The sequence below is a fragment of the Molossus molossus genome, unplaced genomic scaffold, assembly GCF_014108415.1.
Source record: "Molossus molossus isolate mMolMol1 unplaced genomic scaffold, mMolMol1.p scaffold_m16_p_14, whole genome shotgun sequence".
Classification (NCBI taxonomy): Eukaryota; Metazoa; Chordata; class Mammalia; order Chiroptera; family Molossidae; genus Molossus; species Molossus molossus.
The window spans coordinates 66,488,705-66,515,482 of record NW_023425349.1 but is presented as its reverse complement, the minus strand read 5'-3'; the positions used below and the strand labels follow the sequence as shown (position 1 = coordinate 66,515,482).

General features: G+C 39.4%; 1 protein-coding gene across 2 annotated transcripts in view; it reads left to right on the top strand.

Annotated features, from left to right (window-relative positions):
- Positions 1–26,398, top strand: part of TTC39B (tetratricopeptide repeat domain 39B) — a 160,386-nt gene extending 133,988 nt beyond the window's left edge. For both annotated transcript variants that reach the window (XM_036260324.1, XM_036260323.1), the window contains 4 exons: positions 2,772–2,880; positions 17,700–17,817; positions 20,391–20,507; positions 24,329–26,398. In XM_036260324.1, the coding sequence (XP_036116217.1) occupies positions 2,772–2,880; positions 17,700–17,817; positions 20,391–20,507; positions 24,329–24,419 (435 nt within the window). In that variant the 3' untranslated portion in view covers positions 24,420–26,398. The remainder of the gene's footprint in view (positions 1–2,771; positions 2,881–17,699; positions 17,818–20,390; positions 20,508–24,328) is intronic.
- Positions 26,399–26,778: the final 380 nt, after the last annotated feature.

The following is a 26,778-nucleotide window of genomic DNA, read 5'->3' as shown; positions in this document are numbered from 1 at the left end:
GCAGAGTGAGGTGAGGTGCCTAATTGAGGTTGAGTTGAATTCTAATGTGAGCCACGTGTGCAATTTTATCTTTTCTAAGTGGCCACATTAAAAAATGAAAAGGTAAAAAATTAAAAAAGAGGAAACATGAAAATGATTGAAAGGATATATTTTGTTTAATCCAGTGTATACAGAATGTTGTTGTTTGAACATGTAAACAACAGAAATTTGATGAGCTCTGTCCCAGTCCTTTCTGCTGCGCCGGCTCTCTGGCAGGAGTGTGCTTCACTCGCGCACACCTCGGTGCGGACGAGCGCATCTCCGGGCTGGAGGCGGCTGCTTGCCGGGAGCTCCGGAGCTCACGTTCCTCACTGTGGGGCCACCTAGGCCAGACGTCATATGCACCGTAATTTCAGCTTACCTTGTCTTAATGAAGACTTCTTGAAAAAGTACTGAATATGTCAAATTACTGTGTCTCGATGGGGCTTTGGATGTGCGTGGTTGGTCAGGTAGCACAAGAGAGCTGTTCATTGCCTGCGGACCTCTGCAGTCCTCTGCTGGGATTTCCTGATTTTTAAAAACACTTTTTTTAAATCTGTATTTCAGTTTATTCAGTTATTCTCCTTTGAAAGTTATTCAGTGTTTTTTCCCGGTTTTTACTATGACAAACATGCTACAATGCATGTTCTTTTATATTACTTTGGCGCATGGGCATATAATTCTCTGGGAACACTTTCTAGAAATGGAGTTTCTAGAGGTACATGCATTTGATATTTTGACATGGGCAAATTGTCCTCTACAAAGGCCGAACCAGTGTAAAATCCTACCAACAGTGTTTTATTTTTAATTTGCATTTCCCTGTTGGTACAGTTGAACATCTTTTTATGTGGTTACTCACTTTTATTTATTTCTTCTTCTGTGACTTGTTCATATACTTCCCCAGTTTTTCATTGGGTTGTTTATTGTTTGATTGTTGAATTATAGGAGCTCTTTATATATGTTATGAGGAAGAAAGCTGCAGCCTCTACCAGGCGACGGGAGTTGGCCTGCAGCTAATACCTAGGCCCAGGTGTTTCTACTTCAGATAAATCTCAGGGCACACCACCACCAGAACAGGTTGTTCTGTGCCTGTGGTAGACAAAATAGGACCATTCTGTAATCATATCTGAGCACAGACAAAATAAGAAGCCTGCTGCTATTTTACCAATTGTAGCATTAGCACCATTCCTGACTCGTTTCTATCACTGATTTTTGCTTGGAAACTTTTTCTTTCTGTGTCACAGAACTTTCCTGAAAATCATCTAGGACACCATAGTCCTCTCTCTGTCCTAGAACTTATATGCTAATTTTATCCTGCTTTATTAAGGAACTTAAGGAAGGTCAACTCACTGCACTTATTTCTCTAGATCTAGGAGTATAGAATTGGCTTGAATTGTGGTAACTAGGAATTTTACCCAAATCCTGCTTTTCATAAAATCTCAGATATAAACTTGTTTTCCTTCTTCTGATAAAATGCTTCATCAGTAGAAACAACATTAAAAAAGGTCATCGTCAATTAAAATAAATATTCCATTAGTTATAGAACTGAGTTGTTACACTGTTCGCAACAAGAAACTGTTAGATGTAGAATAAAAGGTAGAGTGTGGTAATCTTGGTAGTTTTCAGAGCCATAAAGTAAAGACAACTTTGTTGCCACTGTACTCTGATGCATTTTCCTCTTTTCTACTGCTCCCTGTAAGAGGGTGTTCAAATAACATCTTTATCATATTTTATTTCCAAGAAATACTAATTACCCTGCTTATTTCATACCCTTAAAAATATGAACTGCACTACTAGGAAGATTAGAAAAATATTTTCAAGCAAAAGTACATTTGCTTTTGGTCCAAAAAAAATATTATCATCTGTTAGCCTATTAAATGTAATTTGCAATCAGAAATCATTAGTTGACATTTCCAGGGGCTGTCATTCAGCCATATGGCCTTCAGATGAATACATTTTTTGCACATTGGATTGCATTACTGGACTGTCACATGTTTTAATGGTGTAAGAGAACCTGAGCCCAGGAAAAGATTTCCTACGTTCATTTCCAGTGATGTCCTTGGAAACAGTTTATATAAATAATTGGCAGATATTTTTAAATGTTTTCCCTTTACTTAAGTGCAACAACAAAAATTTATATTACATAAAATTGTTCGTGGTATCGGTTTAAAATACAGTCATCCCTCGTTTATCGCAGTTAATCCGTTCCAGACTCTAGCAGTTGCACCTGGCGTTGGAGGATCCCTGGGGTGCTCGAATACATAGGCCTACAGTCCATACGGACAGTAATTTTAATTGTAATTCTAATACAGGGGTGTATAATTGACTCAGACAACCTAGTGCACGCTGTATCATTTTCACTGTCTCGATCAATTTTTTAATGAATATATTCGGAAGAAACCACGATAGAGCGAAGCCGCGAAAGTCGAAGCGCGAAGTGGCGAGGGACTAGCGTATTACCTTTATTTCTGTATCTGTAATGGATTATCTTCCAAAATGATTGAAGACTAGCAGGTGCTTAATAAATATTTGCTAAATGAATGAAGAAATCAATTCTTCAGTAAAAATATACTATATATCTATTGAATTACTTCACAGTATAAAAGGCAAAAGGCCTAGATTAAAATGAGAAAGGGGGAAATAATATTACTAAACTTCATATGGGATCCACAGCAACCAAGGCAAACACACATTTGTCGTTTTGTTGCCATAAGGGGCATAATTGCAAATGATTTTTCATTCTTCCTTGTTAGGAAATGATGTACATCTGGAATGGTTTTCCAATAGTGAGCAAAAGAAGAGACCTTTCTGAAAATCTGTTAATAACTATTGAGGAGGCTGAGGCAACTTTACAAAGTCAAAGTAAGTATGAAACGGGAAAGCCTGGAAATCTTTACCGTTGTCACTCTCCTGTCCTGCACTTGTGGACATCTACCCATGTTAATTTAATTTATGTGCATCACAAGGACAAAAGAGCTTGGGCTGCAGGTGTCTGGTGACTGCAGTCAAGATTCAGGGAGGGCCCTGGCCGGTTTGGCTCAGCGGTTAGAGCGTCGGCCTGCGGTCCTGAGAGACCCGGGTTCGGTTCCCGCTAAGGGCACGTACCTCGGTTGCAGTGTGTCCCCGGCCCTGGTTGGTTGTGCGGGTGGCAGCCACTCGATGTGTCCCTTTCACATCGATGTTTCTCTCTCTCTCTCTCTGTTCTTCTCTCTCCCTCCCACTCTACCTGAACAAAAAATGGAAAAATGTCCTCGGGTGAGGATTAAAAAAAAAAAAAAAAGATTCAGGGAGGAACGGTTCATGCTGCAAACATGGGTGAGCCTTGGGGACAGTAAGCTAAGCGACAGAAGCCAGTTGCAAAAGGCTGCATGTCATTTGATTCCGTTTATGTGACGTGTTGACAGTAGGTATATTGTAAAGACAGAAAGTAGATCGGTGGTTGCCTAGGAATAGAGAGCTGCGGTGGGGTGATAGTTATAGGTATGGCATTTCTTTTGGGGACGATGAACATGTCCTAAGATTGATTGTAGTGATGGTTGTACAACTCTAATATACTCAGTGAGCTGTGTACTTTAAATGGGTGAAGTGTATGGTATATGAATTCTATCTTAATAAATCTGTCACCAAAAAAAAAAGATGAAGGGAAGAAGGCAGTCAAATTTTCAAGTAGCACATGGAACGCGTGCGTTTCTGATTTTATTTTGTGCCTCTTTTCCATGCCTCCTTTTGCTGGTGGCTCTCATGCTTTTGCAGACACCGGTAATTGTTTTCAACTTGAAATCTTATCAAAAATTAATTTCCTTACTCATTACTTTTGGTTGGTTTAGAGGCCCCTCTGCAGTTCACTGGAATGCTCCCGGGAGCAGCTGCCTATTCATGGAAGGCAGGTCAGGAGATCTGGGCTCATAGTCCCAGCTCTGCAGCTTCCAGACCTGGGACGTTCCTTATCGCTCAGAGCCTCAGGTTTCTTCTGAAATGGGAGTGGTGTTGGACCAGATAATATCCAAGTTTTCTTATTCCAACCTTTTCTAATTTTGTCTTAAACGGAAACTTTCTCTTTAGATCTACCATGCCATAAATGTTAGCCTTTGTCCTTTGCCTTATCAACCCCTAAATCATTTAGATAATGTGCCAAGATAATGATCTTATCCTCTGGAATGTTCTAACCACAGAAGTAAAATGAAAACTGAGGTGATAAACACGATAAAGGGCATACAAGTTCAGGAAGAGTCAGGAGAAGATAAAAGTTAACTCGTTTTTCTTTTTTTTTTTTTGTTAGTCCTCACCTGAGGACATTTTTTCATTGATTTTCTACATAGAGTAGAAGTGAGGAGGAAGAGAGAGAATAGCATCCATGTGTGAGAGACACATCGTTGGTTGCCTCCTGCATGACCCTGACCGGGGCTGGGGACCGGACCACAACTGAGGTATGAACCTGCAACCCAAGTGCGTGCCCTTGACCAGAAATCATACCTGAGACCCTTTGGTCCGCAGGCCAGTGCTCTAACCACTGAGCAAACCAGCCAGGGCAGTTAAGTCATTTTTCTTAACTGAACAAAGACAACCCTGAAGGAGCACTGGCTCCATAACTCAGTGTACCCCCAAGGGGATGACAGTGAATGTGGCTCCAGGGAGGAGGGTCTCCTTTGGGTGACTTTTGTAATTGGCACCACAGTGTGAGGCTGGAATGTTTGATGAGATTGCTCTTCAAAATTTTTTAAAATTAAACACATAATTATAATTGATAGAAGTGGAAAAAAAAGTCGTCCATATTTTTGCTATAACACAGTTAATTTACAATTGTGGTGTATTCCATCCTAGCCTATTTTTATAGTCACAACCATAATGTACCTGAACATGCACTAGCCCAGTTTTTTTTTTTTTTTTTCATTTACTATATCATAAATTTTCTTTAACTGAGGTATACTTGGCATAGTAGTTTCAGGTGTACAACATAATGATTCAATATCTGTATACATTGCAAGATGATCACCACAATAATTCTAGATAATTATCTGTCATCACATAAGTTACAAAATTTTTTCTTTTGATGAGAACTTTTAAGGTCTATTCTCTTAGCATTGTTCTTTCTTTTTTATTAAATTATCTTTAGAGAGAGAGGAAGGGAGAGGGAGAGAAACATTGATGAGAGAGAACATCAGTTGGCCACTTCCTGCATGCCCCCCACTGGGGATTGGGCCCACATCCTGGGCATGTGCCCTGACTGGGAATTGAAGTGGCAACCTCTTGGTACATGGGTCGACACTCAACCACTGAGCCACACTAGCTGGGCTCTCTTTGCATCTTTCAAATATTCAATACAGCAATATTAACTGTAGTCACCATGCTGTGTATTACATCCCCATGACTTATTTATTTTATAAATAGACATTTGTACCTTTGACCTCCTTCACCCATTTTGCTCATTTTCATTTCTCACCCCTGGCAACTGCCAATCTGTTCTCTGTTTCTCTTATCTAATGAAACTGGATGTGTTTTTGTGTTTGGTAAGATTCTACATATAAGTGAGATCATATAGTATTTGTTTATCTGATTTATTTCACAGCATAATACCCTCAAGGTCCATCTATGTTGTTGAAAATGGCAAAACTTAATTCTTTATTTATGGCTAAATAATACTCCGGTGTGTGTGTGTGTGTGTCTCTGTGTGTGTGACATTTTCTTTATTGATTTATCCATTGATAGGCACAGATTATTTCTATATCTTGGTTATTATAAATGATAATGCAATGAACATAGAGTCATATATCTCTTTGATTTAGAATTCTCATTTTCTTTTTCTTACTTTTTTATTGAATTTATTGGAGTGATGTTGGTTAATAAAATTATATAGGTTTCAGGTATATACTGTTATAATACATCATCTGTATTTTGTGTGTTCACCACCCCAGATCAAGTCTCCTTCTATCACCATTTATCCCCCCTATACTCTTTTCTACCTCCCCCGAGACCCCTTTCCCTCTGGTAATCACCATACTTGTTGACTGTGTCTATGAAACATTTTTTTTTGCTTAATCCCTTCACTTTTCTTACTCAGCCCTGCAACCCCCTCCCCTCTGTTCTCTATAAGTCTGTTTGTATTTTTGTTTGTTAGTTTATTTTGTTCATTAGATTCCATATATGAGTGAAGTCATATGCTACTTGTCTTTCTCTGATTTGTATTTCACTTAGCATAATAATCTCTAGGTCCCTCCATGTTGTTGCAAAGGATACGATTTCCTTCTTTTTAACATCCAAGTAGTATTCCACTGTGTATATGTACCACAACTTTTTATTATCCACTCATCTACTGATGGGCACTTGGGCTGTTTCTAGATCTTGACTATTGTAAATAATGCTGGAATGAACACAGGAGTGCATATATTCTTTTGAATTAGTGGTTCAGGTTTCTTCAGATATATTCCCAGAAGTGGGATTGCTGGGTCAAAAGGCAGTTCCATTTTAAAATTTTGAGGTAACTTCATACTGCTTTCCACAGTGGCTGCACCAGTCTGCATTCCCACCAGCAGTGTATAAGGGTTTCCTTTTCTCCACCTCCTCACCAGGACTTGTTATCTGTTGATTTATTGATGATAGCCATTCTGGCACATGTGAGGTGATTTCTCATTATGGTTTTAATTTGCATTTCTCTGATGATTAGTGACATTGAGAATCTTTTCATATGTCTACCGGCCATCTGTATGTTCTCTTTGGATAAGTGTCTATTCAGGTCCTTTGCACATTTTTTAAGTGGGGATTTTTTTTTTTGGTGTTGAGTTGTATAAATTCTTCATAAATTTTGGATAGTAACCCCTTATCAGATGTACCATTGGTGAATAAGATCTCCCATTCAGTGGGTTGTTTTTTAATTTTGTTGATGATTTCCTTTGCTGTGCAAAAACTATTTAGCTTGATGTAGTCTGATTTATTTTTTCTTTTGTTTCTCTTACCTGAGGAGATATATCAGAAAAAAATATTGCTATATAAGAAATGTCTGAAATTTTGTTGCCTATGTTTTTTTCATTTAAACCTTGAATTCATTTTGGGTTTATTTTTGTGAATGGTGTAAGAAGGTGGTATAGTTTCATTTTTTTGCACGTATCTGTCAGATTTTTCCTGCATTATTTATCAATATAGATTATCTTTACCCCATTGTATGTTTTTGCCTCCTTTGTCAAATATTAATTGAACATAAAAGTGTGGGTTTATTTCTGGGCTGTCTGTTCTGTCACATTGATCTATGTGTCTGTTTTTATGCTAGTATCATGCTGTTTTGATTACTATGGCCTTATAGTATAGTTTGATATCAAGTAGCATGATTCCTCCAACTTGGTTCTTTCTCAAGATTTCTGAGACTATTTCGCGTCTTTTTTGATTTCATATAAATTTTTGGAATACTTGTTCTAGTTCTGTGCAATATCCCATTGATATCTTGATAGGAATTGCATTGAATCTATAAATTGCTTTGGGTAATATGGATATTTTAATAATGTTAATTCTTCCTATCCATTAATACAGGATATGCTTCCACTTATTTATATCTTCTTTCATTTTTTCTTCAGTGTTTATAATTTTCTGAGTACAGGTCTTTTATATCCTTGGTTAAATTTATTCCTAGGTATTTTTAAAAAATCATTGTGAATGGGATTGTTTTCTTAGTATTACTTTCTGATAGTTCCTTATTGGTGTATAAAAATGCAACTGATTTCTGGATATTTATTTTGTACCCTGCTACTTCACTGAATTCATTTATCAGTTCTGGTAGTTTTTTGGTGGAATCTTTAGGGTTCTCTATATAAAATATCATGTCATCTGCAAATAATGACACTTTAATTTTATTTTTTTAAATTTTATTTTTGTTACAGATTTTTCTCCTTTTTAACCCCATTGACACCATCCTCCCTATCCCCCCGCCCTGTCCCCAGCTTTGTTGTCCATGTCCATTGGTTATGCATACATGCATATAATAAGTTCTCTTCCCTCCCCCCAAAACCCCCTCTTCTGAGGGTTGTCAGTCTGTACCCTACTTCCATTTTTCTGGGTCTACGCTATTCCTCAGACTGTTATGTTCATTATATTCCACAAATAAGTGAGATCATGTGGTATTTATCTTTTTCTGCTTGGCTTCTTTCACTTAGGATAATACTTTCCAGGTCCCTCCATGTCGTCTCAAAGGATAAGAGATCTTTCTTTCTTACAGCTGCATAGTACTCCATTGTGTATATGTACCACAGTTTTTTTATCCATTCGTCTACTGATGGACACTTGGGCTGTTTCCAGATCTTAGCTATTGTAAATAGTGCTGCTATGAACATGGGGGTACATATATTCTTCCTGATTGGTGTTTCAGGCTTCTTAGAGTATATTCCTAGAAGCGGGATCACTGGCTCAAATGGAAGTTTAATTTTTAATTTTTTGAGGTAACACCATATTGTTTTCCATAGTGGCTGCACCAGTGTGCATTCCCAGCAGCAGTGTATTAGAGTCCCCTTTTCTCTACACCCTCGCCAACACTTGTTTGATGATTTGTTGATGGCAGCCATTCTGACAAGTGTGAGGTGATAACTCATTGCTGTTTTGATTTGCATCTCTCTGATGATTAGTGATGTTGAGTATTTCTTCATATGTCTCTTGGCCATTTGTATGTCTTGTTTGGAGAGGTGTCTATTCAGCTCCTCTGCCCATTTTTTAATTGGGTTTTTTGTCTTCCTTTTGTTGAGTTGTATAATCCATTCATTGTTTAATAACATGCTATTTAGCCTCCATGTGTTCAAATGTCATTGCATGTTCTTGTTGCCATTTGGTCTAGTGTCTCATTTAGAGTCTCTGTTTCCTTGCTAATTTTTTGTCTAGAGGATCTATCCAGTGCTGTCAATGGGGTGTTGAAGTCCCCTGCTATGATTGTATTGCTGTCGATTTCTCCTTGGAAGTCCTCCAGAAGATTTTTAATATATTTTGGTGCTCCTATATTGGGTGCATATAAGTTTATCAAGGTTATATCTTCCTGTTGGATAGAACCTTTCAATATTATATAGTGGCCTTCTTTGTCTCTACTTATGGCTTTTATTTTGAAATCTATTATATCAGATATGAGTATTGCTACCCCAGCTTTTTTTGGCTTTCCATTTGCTTGGAAAATTTTTTTCCATCCCTTCACTTTCAACCTATGTGAGTCTTTTGTTGTGAGGTGGGTCTTTTGTAAACAACATATAGATGAGTCATGCTTTTTTATCCAATCATCTACTCTGTGTCTTTTTATCGGAGCATTCAGTCCATTTACATTTAAGGTGATTATTGATATGTACTTATTTATTGCCATTTTTGTTTAGTGTGGTTCTATTTTTCTTCCCATTTCTCCTGCTAATTATAGCAGTCCTTTTAACATTTCTTGCAGTGCTGGTTTGGTGCTAATGTATTCCCTTAGCCTTTTTTTTTGTCTGGGAAGCTCTTTATTTGACCCTCTATTTTGAATGACAGCCTTGCTGGGTAGAGTAGTCTTGGATTCAGATCCTTGTTTTTCATGACCTTGATTACTTCATGCCATTCCCTTCTGGCCTGTAGTGTTTCTTGTGAGAAGTCAGCTGAGAGCCTTATGGGGTTTCCTTTGTAGGTAACCTGTTGCTTATCTCTTGCTGCTTTTAGGATTCTCTCTTTGTCTTTAATTTTTGGCATTTAATTACTGTGTGTCTTGGTGTGGGCCTGTTTGGGTTCCTCTTACTTGGGGCTGTCTGTGCTTCTTGAACTTGAATGCCTTCTTCCTTCACCAAATTAGGGAAGTTTTCTTCACTATTTCTTTGAATATATTCTCTATCCCTTGCTCATTTTCTTCTTTTTCGGGGACTCCTATGATGCGAATATTATTACGTTTTCAGTTGTCCCACAGTTCTCTTAAGCTGTCTTCCTGTTTTTTAATCGTTTGTTCCTTTTGGTTTTCTGATTGGTTGATTTTTTCTACCCTGTCTTCTAATTCAGTGATCCGGTCTTCAGCTTCCTCTACTCTGCTTTTTAGACCTTCCAATGTGTTTTTCATTTCTGATATGTCATTTTTTTTATCTCTTCTTGGTGGTTTTTAATTTCCAATTGGTTTATTTTCAGCATCTCTATGTCCTTACTCATGCTGTTGAGCTTCCTCAAGATCATGGCTCTGAATTCTAGCTCTGTTAACTTGCCTAACTGCTCCACATTGATCTCATCTTCGGTGGAGGTCTCTTGTTCTTTCATTTGGCTTTTGTTTCTGTTTTTCACCATTTTGGCTATCACAGTGGGCTTTGGAGCTTGTCAAGTTTTTCCTGTGGGTGTTGGTGTTCTGCTGTGTGTGGCTCCCTCTTCTGGGTTCAGATGAGCAAGAGAGGACCCACGTTAAACACCACTGTCAAGTCTTACTTTCCTGGTTAAAGTTGCCAGCCCAGGAAAAGTACTGTTATCCTCTAGCTTTTTGCCTGGAGGCTAGCAGTCAAGGTTACTTGAATAGTTTTGGGTTGTCAGTTGATTGAAAAACTCCCTCAGGTGCTCAGCATAAGGGGATTTCACGAGGGTGGGGCAGATGCTGGTTGTTAATGAGCTTCAATTAGCACCTCAATGGCCCACAGGGTGGGGTTGGATCTCCGAGGGAGGGGCTGCTGCCTCTCCTCAGAGCCCTGGGAAGGAGCAATGTGGCCACCGTCCTGCGTTGCAGTAGCTCAGCAAAAGCTCTGAGTGCCCTCCAAACCCCGAGTGTCCCCACACAGTTCCAGTCCAGTCTGCCCTCCCTCCGCCGGAGCCCAAGGTGAGTGGCTGTGGCTGTTTCAGCCTCTGTCCCAGCTGCGCTGTGGGGCCGCCTGGGAGTGTAACCCGAGGGCACTGCTCCCAGCTAAGGCCGCTGCCGAGCTGCCGACCGTGGGCTCCCAGCCCCGTCTCGCGCCTTCGCAAGCCTACCGGGATGGAGTCAGTGTCCCTCATTGTATGGTCCTCCAAGCTGCTTTTCTGTTGCTTTTTCTCATGGATTTGTCTGTGTTATAGTTGTAATTCCAGTTTGGTTCTGGGAGACGGTCTGTGTAGCTCCGTTCACTCCGCTGCCATTTTGGAATCCCCTCAAGCTATCTTTTGATTTCTTCTTTGATCTCATTGTTAATCTGTTCATTGTTTAGCAACATGTTATTTTGCCTCCATGTCTTTGTATGTTTTTTAGTTTTCTTCTTGTAATAGATTTGTAGTTTCATACCATTATGGTCAGAGAATATGTTTGATATGATTTCAGTCGTCTTAAATTTATTGAGACTTTTTGTGTGTCCTAACGTGTTCTATCCTAGAAAATGTTCCATGTGCACTTGAAAAGAATGTATATTCTGCTGCTATGTGTGAAATGCTCTGGAGGTGTCAAATTAATCTTATATAGTGTGCCATTTAAGGCCACCATTTCCTTGTTGATTTTCTGTCTGGAAGAGCAATCTATTGATGTCAATGGGGAGTGTTTTCATTTTCTTTGGATAAATACCTAGAGTGGAATTGCTGGATCATATGGTCATTCTATTTTTACCATAAACTTTTAAATTGTTGCTAAATAGCCTTTCTAATAATTTTAAAGGCTTCATAGCTCTTTATGGAGCTAATCAACTCTTGCAATATTGTTGAGCATTTAGGCTTCTTTACATATTTAAAATTATTTTAGCTTTAGATTCCCATCATTCAGGAGAACAAATATGAAAGAATGAAAGCTGAATCAGTGGGCTTATCTGCAAAGTCAAGGCTCCAGGTTGGATAAAGAATCCAATAGGAGAAAGAGTAATGCTGTTCTAAGTTCACAGAATCTCCCCCACCCCCCATAGCCATTTTGCAAATACAAACTGGTGGTTACAGGGAGTCTGGGTGAGTGGGATATTCTATTCCACTATTGAAAAACAGTCATACCCAAAGCTCATCTGTTGATGGAGGGTGAGTAAAATAGCCTCCCTTTATTTGTGGTTTTGCTCTCTCTGATTCGTTATCTATGGTCAACTGCAGCTCAAAAATGTTAAATGAGAAATTCCAGAAATAAATAATTCAGAGTTTTACGTTGTGCCTCATTCTGAGTAGTGTGATGAGATCTTGCACTGTCCTGGTCCATCCTGCCCAGGAGATGAATTATTCCTTTGTCCAGTATATCCATCTTACCTCATCTCATCATGTAGGCATTGTGTCCTCTCACATCATCACAAGAAGAAAGGTAAGTACCGAATACTACGATATTTTGGGAGAGAGAGGACTACATTCACATAACTTTTTTTTTTTACTGTGTATTGTAATACTAGTTCTATTTTATTATTAGTTATTATTGTTAATCTCTTACTTTGCCTAAATTATAAATTAAAATGTATCATAGGTATGTATGTATAGGAAAACACAGAGTGTATATAGGGTTTGGTACTATCTGCAGTTTCAGGCATCCACTGGGGTCTTGGACTATATCCCCCTCAGATAAGGGGGGACTACTATAATGTCACCTTCCCATATTAAAGACAGCATTTTTACAAAAGAACCATGGTTCCCTTTATTTTTCTTTTTTCCTTTCCCTTTTGCAGAAAAGTTGTAACACTTAATTCCTATAATGAGCTGGAACTTAGGTACAGAAGCCAAAATATTGAGGTATTCATCTTCACAGTCTCATAATTCCCTTTGGTTTCTGGGCACCAGGGAAACCAGCGCATAAGAAGTCTCAAGAAGTTGGGATGAGAAAGAGGAGTCAAAAGTGGTCACTATTTTACAGACACCCAAAGGAGCGTATGTATAAGTATAGACTGCAGACTCTCTATGGACATTTCAGACTTCCTTTGTCTGTATGTTGTTCTAGAAGTTCCATCACTAACAAACATTTTCGATATAGTTTTTATTAGCAAAGAGTTGAGATAAACTTTCTTACTAATTTTTAATAATTCTATTTTTAAATTTTTATAGTAAAATGTACATACAATTTACCATGTTAACCATTTTTATATACAGTTTAGTAGTGTTAAGCATATTCACATTGCTGTGCAACCAGTCACCAGAACTTTTTCATACCCATTAAATAGTAACTCCCGATTTCCCCTTCCCCCTAGCCCTTGGCAGCCACTGTTTTACTTTTTGTCACTCTGAATCTGACTACTCTAGAGGCTTCATATAAGTGGCTCATTTCACTTCACCTGATATCTTCAAGGAATATCCGTATTGTACTATGTCAGAATTTCCTTCTTTTTTTAGGCTTAAAAATATACTATTATAGGTATCTGCTACATTTTGTTCATCCATCAATCCATCGATGCACATTTGGGTTGCTTCTACCTTTTGATTATTGTGCATACTACTTTTATGAACATGGGTATGCTTTCAGTTCTTTTAGATGTGTGCCCAGAAGTGGAATTACTGGGTCATATCGTAGTGCTATATATATTTTTTCCATAGTTCTATTTTTAATTTTTTGAGGAACTGCCATATAGTTTTCTATGTTGGCTGTACCATTTTACAGTCCTACCAACAGTACACAAGTGTTCCAATTTCTTTACATCCTTGCCAACACTTATTATTTTCTGTTTTTGTTTTGGTGGTAGTCATCTTTTTGGGAATGAGGTGAACATTACTATTTTTCATGTGAAATAATATCATAAAGGGAAAAATATTTTGAGTGGAAAACCTACATAAAGTTACTCATTTTAAATTTAAATGAAATGAAAGTTCCTTTTAAAAATGAGATTTCAGCTCTGGCCAGTGGCGCAGTGAGTTGGAGCATTGTTCTGTACACCATAAAGGATTCGGTTTGATCCCCGACCGGGGAAACTGATGGATATTTCTCGCTCACATCAGTGTTTCTCTCGCACTCACTCTCACACTCTCTTTCTTTTCTTCTTCCTTCCTCTCTCTAAAATATATCCCTGGGTGAGAATTAAAATTTTTTTTTCACAAAATATGCTCTGTAAAATCCATTTGGATTTTTGAACAAATTTCTTAGTATTCATTTTTGTTCAACTAATTTGCCCACCTTTCATTAATTTGCCCACTTGAATACTCTTAGTTCCCCCGTTAGATATAGAATTATGATAGGCAGAGAAAGCTTTTGCTTCTGCTACTAAGGGAATTATTTATAATTAAATCCCACATATCTATAAACTAAATGGAAACATGAATATTTCTTTACATAAGTGGATAGGTGAAAACTGAGAGGTAAAGGAAAAGCTCTTTTTATTAAGTGAAAACATTTTGGCTTATTCTTTCCCCCAGAAAAGTAGGCCAGCTTGCTTCTGTTTTTCTACAAAGAAAAGAGTTTGGGTTTAGTAGAATAAATCCAGATATTTGAATGTCCATCATTTCAGTGTAGACTGATATGTACCAGCAGGGTGGGGCCTTTGTCTTTTAAGAAGTCCTGAAGGACCTTTGGGTTTTCTCTGTTTGAGCAGACTCTTTACCCCTACCCCTAGGTTTATTTTGCCCCTCCTTGGGTTGGGGGAAAGAATTAAAGGAATAATATATGTATCAGACCATGCACGTAAAATGCAATATAGGTTTAGAAAACCAAGACACTGTCTCTGCTCCTTCCTCCTTTTTTTTTTAAGCCTTGTCAGAACAAGGCCACCAAATATTTGGTTGCCTCCCCAGAAAAATGGGAGAGAGAGAATATGTTGGTTTTTTTCTTTAGATTTTTAAAGTGAGAGGGAGAGAGAGAGAGAGAGAGAAACATTGATGAGAGAGAACATCGATTGGCTGCCTCCTGCACGCCCCCCACTGGGGATCGGGACCACAACCTGGGCATGTGCCCTGACTGGGAATTGAATTGGCAAACTCTTGGTGTGTGGGTTGATGCTCAACCACTGAGCCACACCGGCTGGGCAATTCCTTCCTCTTCTAACAACATACTGAGATGATAAACTGTAGAGATATTTAAGCAGGGCCCAGGGAAGCTCAAACACACTGTACTTTGTAAAACTGTCTTTGTGTATCTTTACCTAGGTAAAAAAAATTGGTTTCTTTTCTGAAGATATCCTTTGCCAGATGTTACACATGAAATTTATGATGATGGTCTCTTTCAGGTCCATTGTTTTATGCAGGAAGATTACCCCACACACACCCACCTTTCCCCATCCCTTAACAACTGTTATGACTTTTGAGTAGTCACGGTTCTGTCCTTTCGAGTGGGGGTGGGGAAATCCAAAATTGGAAAATGGGGTTCAGTTATAAACCTGAGGTGACCTCATCTCCACCCTCACCCCCATTATTAGGAATTTAATGTAGTTTTGTGTCTTTGAAGTAAAAGATGGTAGCGGGTACAATTGGTGTTCTATTTTGACAAGGCCATAGTTCTGAGAGGCTGGTCATGGATACCAAGGGAGCAGTGCTGTTTAAAGAGAGACAAATACTTGGTGTGATATGGAGTCAGTGTTTGCTATTAATTCCATTTGTGTTTCATCTGAAATCTAACTAAATTCAACATTTAGCCAGAAGTTAGTACAGTAGCTATGTTTTTTTACTTCGTTGTGGTTAATTTGCTTGGTGAATTTATTTATTTTTATTTTTTATTTTTTTATCCTCACCCGAGGATATTTTTCCATTTTTTTGTACAGATAGAATGGGAGGGAGAGAGAGGAAGGGAGGGAGAGAGAGGAAGGAAGAGAGAGAGAGAAAATCGACGTGAAGGGACACATCGAGTGGCTGCCACCCGCACGACCAACCAGGGCTGGGGACAAACTGCAACCGAAGTACGTGCCCTTAGCGGGAACCGAACCCGGGTCTCTCAGGACCGCAGGCCGACGCTCTAACCGCTGAGCCAAACTGGCCAGGGCATGCTTGGTGAATTTATATAGCAAACAAAACCAGAGTTGCATAAAAGGAAAAGTGTTATTTACTTTATGGCTTTTCACTTTCTAAATCTCCTTTCAAATTTTTTCTTTGGTGTATATCAACTAGCTTCTAAGATGTTCAATGTAGATATTTATGTAGTTTGGGCCTCAAACGACTTCTTTCCTCTGCCTACCCTCTGTTTTATTACTAAGTGCAGATCTTTTGTGATGAAAATGTGCTTTGGCAGCATCATCATTTTCTTGGAATGTAAAATGGAAACTGTGTTGAAATGTTCTTCCGTGAACTCACCCATGAGCTATATAATCGTGATAGAGCTTCACATTTTAAGGGAAAATATGATCTGACAAATAGTACTCTTTGGTCTGAAGAAATAATGGTTTTGCTTTCTAAGGTGTTTGGAGGAATGGTGTTTTGAACCTGTTTTCCATATTCCTAACTCATGATCGAAATAAGTGTGGCTTTACTGGTACCTAAGCTTTGCATGGTGTTATGTCTGTTCCTCTTGGCAAAATCGTCGTCCACCAAGCAGTAACACTTTGTGATAACACAGACTATCAAAAATTCCTACCCAGAACTCAATAAAATGCACAAAAACAGTACTAAAAACCAGCATCTAGTATGGAACCTAGGGGTTTGGTTCTAGGCCTGGCAAGGTGTTGTTTCTTGAATGCATATTTCAGTGAGCATCCATGATTAGAAGCATAAATACATTTTGGGGGGGGGGTAGAAAAATGGTCTGTAAGTAATAGGAAAGGTAATGTGGTTTTGATAACTGTGATTTTTCTTGGCAAATGACCTATCAGAGCTTGAAAGTGACAGGTGAATGTCGGCTGTTTTCGGCACCTAGAAGTTAGGCCACCCACTTCAACTTGGGTACTAGCCTCATTATCCTGCCATAGGCAAAGAGCTTACTAACTAAAGCAGCAGATATGTGAATAGGGGTTTCTGAGGTTCGTTCTGAAAGCCAGAGGATTTCAATGTGAGGGACTCCCAGGGCCTCATTAGTTTGCTTAACAGCCCCCCTGTCTCCTGCCGCGCCCCGCCCCCAAGTGTTGTCACAGCCTGAAATGGACAAATTACCAGTCTGTCTCGGAATGGTTTCTTAGTTGCTCCTTACTTGCAAAAACCTCTCATTCAAAAGTGGTTGATGTGAAATGGCTACCTTCTTCAGATAGACACAAAGGAGGCTCCTCCTGTTTATCCACAGCCTTGGGCTGTGGAAGGCAAAGAGGCGTTTTCCAAAGGGAAAAGTGGGCCAAGGAAAACCTGTCCGTTAGCCTCAAGCAGGTAGAAGAGTGTGAGGGTCTGAGGTACATTGCGTGGACTTCAGATCCATTTTACCTAATTTTATGATATAATTTCCCTCCAAAAGAACATAGCCTGGGAGAATTGATAAGTTATAAACATAACGATCTGCTTTCTGAACGTTGAATGGGTGGAAGGCCACCTGCTTCTCCATAGGGAAGTGCTGTCCTCATCGGCGGGAAGCAGCGCAGTCAGAAGCCGGAACCACGGGAGGAGGCAGCCTTCTTGCTCCTCATGGTCTTACCTTCTGTAGAATTAACCGAGCCCCTATTTATCTAGAGTCCAGATGTTCCTCTGCTGTACTAGTCACATAACTCAGAATATGAGCCCCTGAAAAAACTTTGAAGTGGATGAAGTGAACCTCTCAATAAAATGGTATACAGAACTAATGTGATAAATTCAATGGTCTTTTAATTTAAAAGTTTCACTGTGTTTTATTTAGTGAGGCATGGCAAATGCTAAAAGTATTTTTCTTATTTTTAATGATCCCTCTGCAACCTAATATCAATGATCAGTTCTTTTCTCTTAATTAGGAATTTTTTTTTGAAAGTGTTTTTGCTTCTGTGTGTGATTTTTGTTTGTTTTGCTTTAAGACCGGAGCGAGTACTCGGTAGATGATGAGTGCCTAGTGAAGCTGCTGAAGGGATGCTGCCTGAAGAACTTGGAGCGGCCCCTGCAGGCGGAATTGTGTTTCAATTATGTTATCCAAAGGTAAACCAAACGCGGAGCCAACCCGGTGCAAACTGTGGCTCCTGAGGAATTGCTACTACCCTTGTACTTGGTGCCCAGAAAGGGAACCCAGTAGTGTTTTCTTTAAGATCAAAATTATCATCTAAGTGGGACATGGCTTTGTGCATCTTCAGTTGTTGTTTCAAGGTGACACACGAAACTAAGTTTGTGGCCGAGCTAAGAGGTGTCTATCTAAACTCGGGCAGCAATGTATGGCATCTCTGATACTGTTTGATTGCTGCATTTGTTTTCCCATTTATTTATTTATGCCACAGATATCTGAGCACCCACCATGTGCCAGAGACTGTGCTGGATCCTAGGGACTCAGAGCTGACGAGGGAGTGATAGGATCTGGCAGGGAAGAAGGACGTGGGATCAACACGACAGCTGCTTCTCTTTTGTCAAAAGGCATTTCTTCTGTATATACATGAGGTTCTTTTTTTACTAAACTGAGAGCTGAGTCAAGGTTCTAATGCCTGGCTTTCTTCTCTAAGTCTGGAGTCATAAATGCAAACATCTACAAGGGCCAGACAAGACACCTTACTGAGTGACGGCAGGAATAAGGGACTGGTGGGCACTGCAGATTCAGGAGATTGTGTGTTTTCTCTAAAGAATGCAGCCACTCCTTAGTTTTCATTGATTATTGCTTGGTGCAGTGTAGAATAATCCCTGCAATTTTTAAAAATATGTTTGTTTTTTTTTAAATTGATTTTAGAGAGAGAGGAAGGGAGAGGGAGAGAGAGATGGAAACATTGATGAGAGCTGCCTCCTGCATGCCCCCTGCTGGGGATGGAGCCTGCATCCCGGCACGTACCCTGACAGAATTGTACCGGTGACCTCTCGGTGCACGGGACGACACTCAACTGGCTGAGCCACACAATTTTTTTATGAAAAGCCCGGAATCTGGATTTTATGTAAAATCTCCTGATTTTTAAATATTGGTTAAAAATTTTTTTAAACATTGTAAGCTGAGTAGATCTCAGCCACAGAATTCCAGTTGACATCTTCTGTTCCACTTCATGTGCTTTTCCACCCATGGCCGCTCTTCCTTCTGGTGTCCTTATAGGAAGAGGAAAGAGACCATGTCTATGTCCCAAATAAGTAATGCAGTTTTTAGTAAACATGTTAAAGAAGTATCCATTGAGTTCTGTTTAATTGGTGTTTTTATAAGCATCAAAAGGATTACTAAAAGGATACCCATTTGTGCCATTTGTTGTGTTTTAACAGTAGTGAATTGTTTGCTTCTGTGTTTTATAATTTTGGATTTTGAGTTTTTCTTCACTGGCATTTTATCTTGAGCCTCCTTTGACGCTAGGATTCAGGAAGAGTCTCTCTAAAGTCATTTTGCTTTTCTTTCTGCCAGGGGCCCTGAAGACTTTCCCAGCCCAGAACCACATTCATGTTCATTTGATTGCTTAGAGGTTCTTGGATCTTTAGGGCAATGTAAATGTAAATTGCAAACTCATGTGAGGACAGGCTACTGGTCATTAATTTCCCAAGGAATGTGTTTTTACTTCCCACCTAGAGCAGAGGCCAAGGGACCAGTGTTTTCCTCCTGTGCCAGAGATGGTTTTTCTAAACTGCTGTTCTCTGATGGAGCAGACTTTCGAGGGCCCTAGTTTATACAGAGGTCTCAGTCCTGCCCCTGTCCTGTGGGTGCAAGGCCTTATCCTCTCTTTGTTTTGTTTTTTGGACCTTTCAGGTTTTTTTTTTCCCCCGAAAGAGAGGAAGGGAGAAGGAGAGAGAGATAGAAACACCAGTGAGAGAGAATATTGATTGGTCACCTCCCGCATGCTCCCCACTGGGAATTTGGCCCACGAGCTGGGCATGCGCCCTGACTGGGAATCGAACCAGCGACCTCTTGGTGCATAGGTTGGTGCTCAACTAGTGATCCACACCAGCTGGGCTCATCCCCACTTTGGACACTGAAACACAAAGCCCTGGGTGGTTCAGACTGAAGGACCCAGACTGCTTTGGCATCATCCACACACTCAAAGTTTTGGTTTTGTTTTGTTTTCAGTTTGAGAATTTTTTTTATGTTCATGGGAGCTGAGCTATGCATTTGAAAGTGTGTTATTCGTATTTTTTTAGTGCTTGGAGGTATTTTGTCATCAGAGAATTTTCATAATATTGCTGAAAACAGAAGTGTTGACCACTACACATCGAAAGAGTAATACAAATCGAAGTGAACCTTCATGAAAAATAATACAGCATTCTTTTAAAATGGAACGCATTTATGTTCAGGAGGGGGATCTTGTCCTTCCCAGGGTTAATCTTTGAAGATCTGCATGTATTTATATCTCTAAGGGGCAGTAGCAATCCCCCGTGCTGATCCAATTTAGACCAAGGAATAGAATAAGAGATTAATATATTAAAAGCATATTATTGATTGCCATAGTTCATTAGAGTCTTTGAGCAAACTTTGTATAATGACAGTTTTTCTCTGGTAATTGTGCTGCTAAGCACTGCTTTTATGGGGGATGGGGAAATATGTATGTTAAAAGAATGATGTGTTTCTTTTTCCCTTAAGACTTAATTGCTTTTCATTCATTTAGTGAAAAGCTATTGAAGTTCGACCACTACCTAGTGCCATTTACAATGTTTGAGTTGGCGTTTTTGTTCAAAAGCCAAGGGGAGATGGACAAGGCCATGAAGGCCCTGGAATTTGCGAGGTGAGTGTTGACCGCTCTCCCTGGACTGCGCTGGAGTCGGGAACATCACACCATGAGCACGGCAGTAACAGTACAGATGCACTTAACAGTTCAAACGATAATGAAAGCTAGTGATAATGTTACCTTTGCTAACTTATGCTTAGTTTGTGCTCATGGCTGTTGCTGTAATTGTGTTTTTTTCAACCCTCTGAATGCCTGGCCCTGTGACTGTTTACAGAGGTGTGGCTGTGGGCTGCTGTATGACAGATATCTAGTCTAACCTATTCTATATCAGAAGTTGGCAAACTCCTGGGAAGGGCCAGAGAGTAAAGTATTTTTAGCTTTAGAGGGTAATGTATCCATTGCTGCTACGTAATTATATCGGAAGCAGCCATAGAAGACAGTATAGAAATGAGTGGGTGAGTCCAGATTTAGCCATAACTTTGCTAATAATTTGCTGACCTTTGGTATAATCAACCATATTTCTCATTTCCTTGAAGACCACTGATTTGAAGAAGTCCTTTGAGTCTTTCCCTCTTTTTTTTCTGTCCACTGTGGCAACTTCAAAGCACTCTATCATTTCTACCAGACAATGGCTCAGACATGTGATCATGGCTCACTCAGCGGGGCAACAGCCTTGTGGTCTGTTTGCCTTCAGAGATCCGCGCACTGGATAAACAATGCCTTTTTTAGTCCCAGGCCATAAATACTTTGGTGGTTCATTGGTTCGTTCATTTACTCAAATTCAGCAAGTATTCACTGAGCAACTCTTGTTTTTTTTTGTTTTTTTTATCCTCACCCGAGGGCATTTTTTCATTTTTTGTTCAGATAGAGTGGGAGAAAGAGGAAGAGAGAGAGAGAAACATCGACGTGAAAGGGACACATCGAGTGGCTGCCACCCGCACAACCAACCAGGGCCGGGGACAAACTGCAACCGAGGTACGTGCCCTTAGCGGGAACCGAACCTGGGTCTCTCTGTACTGCAGGCCAATGCTCCAACCGCTGAGCCAAACTGGCCAGGGCCTGAGCAACTCTTATCTACCCAGCAGTAGTAAAGGCTCTAGAGACAATTATATATAAACAGGCAATGTTCCTGCTTTCTTAGTTGGAGGATGATAGTAAATAAACAAGTAAAAAAAAATAATGGTATGTGCTTTGCTGAGATTTACAGTCTGATACACAGCACCTGGCAGTTGCTTTAGATGGCTTGATTCTGGAAGGTTTCTTTGAGGAGGTGATATTCTAGCTGATATTTGCCTTATCAGAGCCAGTCCTGAGATTAGTTAGCAGAATACTGTGTGGGGAACACTCCTGGTGGAAGCCACAGCTAAGTAACCTTTAGACTAGGAGGTTGAGTGCTAGGTCCATAATGATGTTTTTTATTCAGATGGGGAATATTAGAGATGCAGGTTTGGGGAGAGAAAAAAACATACTTCTGTTTGGAACATGATATTTTGAGATGCCTACCAGGTGTCCACAGAGAGATGGCAAGGTGGCAGTCAGCTGTGAAAGCATGGAGTTCGTGGAAAGATAAAGGCCAAACGTGGAGATCTCACAGTCACTAGCACAGACACAGATATTCGAAGCCGCAATACTTGATGAAGTCCTTTTGGGAAACAGCCAGAGAGAGAGAGAAAGGGGGGCGTGTCCAGCACACAGTCTTGGGATCTGGTATCATTTTAATGAGAATAAACAATAAGAGTAAGAAGAAATGGCCACTGAATCAGGATGGCATCCAGGAAAGCCAGGTGACAAAGTGTTTCAAAAAGAAGAGAGTGGCCAGTTGTAAAGATAGCTGCTGAGAGGTCGAGCGGGGCGAGACTAGAGACGTGAACTTGGCTGCACGAGGATCATTGGTGACTTTAACAAGTGAGGTGAGAAAGTGGAGCGGCTACTTCAGGCAACTCTTTCAGGATGTTTTGCTGTGAATAAAACATAGTAAGGGGCAGAAGCTTCAGGGGCTGGGTGGAGCCAAGAAGGCCTCCTCCTTCTTCCTCTCCTCCTCCTTCCTCTCCTCCTTCTCCTTCTTCTTTCTTCTTCATTCTTTCTTCTTCCCCCTCTTTCTCCTCTTTCTCTCCCTTCTCCTCCTCCTCCTTGTTAACAGGAAGATATGAGAGCAAATAACTTTGAAAGTTAATTCGTTGAAAGTGATAATGACTCATATTTCAATGGACACGTATGTGTCTTCAAATGTGGTTGATGGAAAATTGGGGACTATAAATATTTTTGTTCCAAGTATTTGTTATTTGGACATATTTAGTGTTACCTAAGCAATGCACAATAAGGCAAATTTAGCATGATGAAAACGAAAGACTAGTAATTCACTACTGAAAAATAAGAGCGGCAGTGATCAGAAGTCACCCCTAACTCAAGCCACTGCTGATGATGCCAACAGAGTCTTCCCAATAATTTCAAGATGTCAGTTGTCTGCAGTTTCCCTTATATAGTAGGAGCTTTGCAAAGTTGCCAAAATTAATGGCCAGACATTTAGGAAAATACTCAGTTACATCCTTTAGTAAACTCTAGTAAGATGTTATTTAGCTTATGAATAATAGCCCTTATTATGAATAATAACCCTTTCCAAGGTTACCAGTAAGTAGTACTTAGACATGTGTGCAGTGAAGGGCTATAGAGAGAAAGAAATGCCACAGCAAAGAACGAAGTTACAGCTCACCCGTGGGCCAAAGACTGTGTAAAAGCAGGAGCCCAAAGTCGAAGCCATTCCATTTTTTTTTTAATGTTTTTATTGATTTTTTATTTTATTTTTATTTTTTAATTTTATTTTAGTTACAGATGTTTCTCCTTTTTTACCCCATTGGCACCCTCCTCCCCATCCCCCCCACCCTGTCCCCAGCTTTGTTGTCCATGTCCATTGGTTATGCGAACATGCATGTAAGTTCTGTGGTTTATCTCTTCCCACCCCCCACCACCCCCTCTTCTGAGGGTTGTCAGTCTGTACCCTACTTCCATGTTTCTGGGTCTACCCTATTCCTCAGACTGTTATGTTCATTATATTCCATATATAAGTGGGATCATGTGGTATTTGTCTTTCTCTGCTTGGCTTGTTTCACTTAGGATAATACTTTCCAGGTCCCTCCATGTCGTCTCAAAGGATAAGAGATCTTTCTTTCTTACAGCTGCATAGTACTCCATTGTGTGTATGTACCACAGCTTTTTTATCCATTCGTCTACTGATGGACAATTGGGCTGTTTCCAGATGTTAGTTATTGTAAATAGTGCTGCTATGAACAGAAGCCATTCCATTTTGATCACTCTTAACAATTCTAGCAAAGAGAAGTCATAACTGATCTAAGTAAAGTTTTTAAATCATCTGTGGATTTTAATGGTCTGGCCGCTCTTTGCCTGTGAGAAATGGAAGAAGCAATTTTGGTATCACCATGTAACCCTGCTGTCTTTGTTGCAGTTGTTTCATGGAAGTTTCAGGATTATTTTTGGCGGAGGTTGTGATCGATCATGTTCACCTTATTTATACAAGGCTGCCTTAACATTTCCAGTGTAGAAAAACAGGTCAGCTGTTCAAGAATAGTTCATGAAATTGTGAAACCCTTCTCATAACTTTCTTGCTGCGTTTGTGAATGGTTTGGTAATTAAGTAGAACCTTGGTATTCAAAGTAGACTTTTAGGTCATCACCAGGAAGCTTCTAAAAATGAAGAATATTTTGCCATCCTCCTCGCAGGACATAATCTACATTTTAACAATATCCGCTGTTATGCATATTCAAGTGTGAAAGCAAATAAGGAATGAAGATGACAGGAAGGGGGGGTGGAGGTGGTACTCTGGTATACAAAACATTTTGACATTACGATCTTATTGTCTTTAGGAGCAACTACAAAGATTACTCTATGGAGTCTAGACTACACTTCAGAATTCAGGCAGCTCTTCAGCTCTGGAGAAAAACGTCCTCAGATTGACGAGAACCTGAAGGAGGCATTTCCCCTCCGTTAACATCAACATCTGCTATAGATTTCGACCTTGTATTAAAATGGAAAAGTCATCTTGTGGAATGAGAGACAAAAAATTAATTTTATTGTTAATATTTTCTGTCCTCTGTGTTGTTTACTGTTGTTATACGTGAATGTTTGTTTTTTTCCTCCCTGTGAACTATCTAGAAAATTCTTATATTTGCCTCTTCAAAACTAATTTCATATTAGATTTAAATTGGAGAGTGAAGAAGTCTTTTAAAGGACTCACAGGTACAATAAAGTTTAATTAGATTATTTATTTTTAATATGGAAATGAATATTGTTTAAGTAGCAGATGGCTTACAAGTTGAGCCATTTTTAGATTTGTTGGTCAGACAAATCAGAGTTATTTTGTTGCCTAATATTTAAATTTCAGGGGGGAAATATAATCACTTACATTCAAAATAGCTTGATAACCTTCTGAAACCTCCTGAAAAAGACAGGCAGTGGGTACGAACAGGGATGGGGTAATGTAGTTAATAGTTGAAAACACCTGTATCTATCAATCTATCAACAATGGTAAAATATTGTTATTTTTTTTTATTCGTCATGTAAGTTAAAAGTGGTGACATGTTTGAGAGACTATCCTGTTTTTGAATGTACTTAAGTCTAACAAAAATTTTTAAAGTATGTATCTAAAGGGAAGATAAAGTTATATTTTAGACATTATCCTTTAGCAATGACAGCCTAAAATGTATACATTGATTATTTTTCTTATAGGAAGCCAAGTAAAGTTCCTGCTGCTTTAAATGATATGTAAAATATCAATCATTTTTACACCCATAATGTTGGTAAGATCTAATTTTCTAATCTCTCTAGCACTGTGATGGTTCCTTGTAAATATCTGGACTGTGTTTAGTCCTCTAATTTGGAAACAATCAGGAAACTGAGTGGAAGACAGCCCGACCCGACCCCGTGTGGTCCCGGCTGTGCTGCCCTTAGCGGTCACCACAGTGACCTTGGTGGAGCCCCCTGCTCTCGGCGTCACCATATTTTCCTTGCCTGTGAAATAGAAAAGGAACAAGTGATTGTCAAGGTCTCTTTCGGCTTTTTAACTGTATTGTAGGTATTTATTTTCAGCAAACAATGTTAAAATGTTTAATCTGAATCACTCCCACTTAGAGCATGTTTTCACTGTCTCTAGCCCCCAGTCCCCAAATATGTGTATTTTGTGACTAAGGACCGGTTTGTATCCAGAGCGAGGAAAAAACTGGGGAATCAATGAATCAGGATTTTGTCCTATTTCTGTCTCTGTTTTGAAGACTGACTTGTCATGGAACCCAGTGCAGCTCAACAGAAACAGCCCCGGACTGGGAGTCAGGAGCCCGTCTCTGTTAGTCAGTAGTTCCTCAATACGCGGCCAGTCATTCACCTCTTCTGGGACTCGGTGTCCCCAATGGGGACAGCACACAGCTTGGTGCTGGTGAGGGCTCACTCAGATAATGCGTAATCGTACGCATTGCTTTGTGGAAACTGAAAGGACATGTGATCTGAGTTGTAACAATTGTGGTTTTTATGCACTGATTACAATATAAACATAGAGGTATTGGCTGAGCCTGTGGTCTTTGATGTAAAACGAGAGAAACATGCAGATTCTATCACCTTTTGATTTATTCTCGTATTTGGTACTGACGGTGGCCCAGATTATGAATTTATTCCTTGCAATTTATTCCCTGCAACATGAGCCTGTCCCCAGCAGGCATTTGCCTTGTTTACTTTAAGGTATTAACTCGTGATCAATATTGAGAATGTACTTCCAATTGAAGATATTAATACAATTGGAGTCAGATGATATGGTGGAAGATCTCAACATGTGGTGTTAATATGAATTATGTAACTTTACTGCAGGTCCAGACAAAAGAGGAAATAAAATAAACTGTCATTACAACTAGTAGTGGAAAATATGCTTAATAATTATTTTTTATGTAACTGGGGAAAAAAATTTTAAATCCCTTAGAAGAGCTTTGGTAGCATTGTTTTTTTAGGTATAAACACCCACATTGCTTTTGAGAGAAGATGCAAGTTAGAAAGTCAGTAAAAAAAAAATCTCTTTTGGGTATAAAATGAAAACAATTTAAGCTAATAGTGGTTATTTAAATTTGTTTAACTCTGTATTTTGAACAAATACAAAAGTAATTCATATCTATTTAAAATTTCAGTTTGTTACTTAAAAAATTTTTTTTGTTATTACTTCTTATTCTTTTTATAGTTGCCTGGTATTATGGGAAATCTGTCCAGTGGATTTTAAAGTGCTATACTATCACTAATGGTACAAACATTAATCTGTTTCTTGCCATGTTTAAGATAT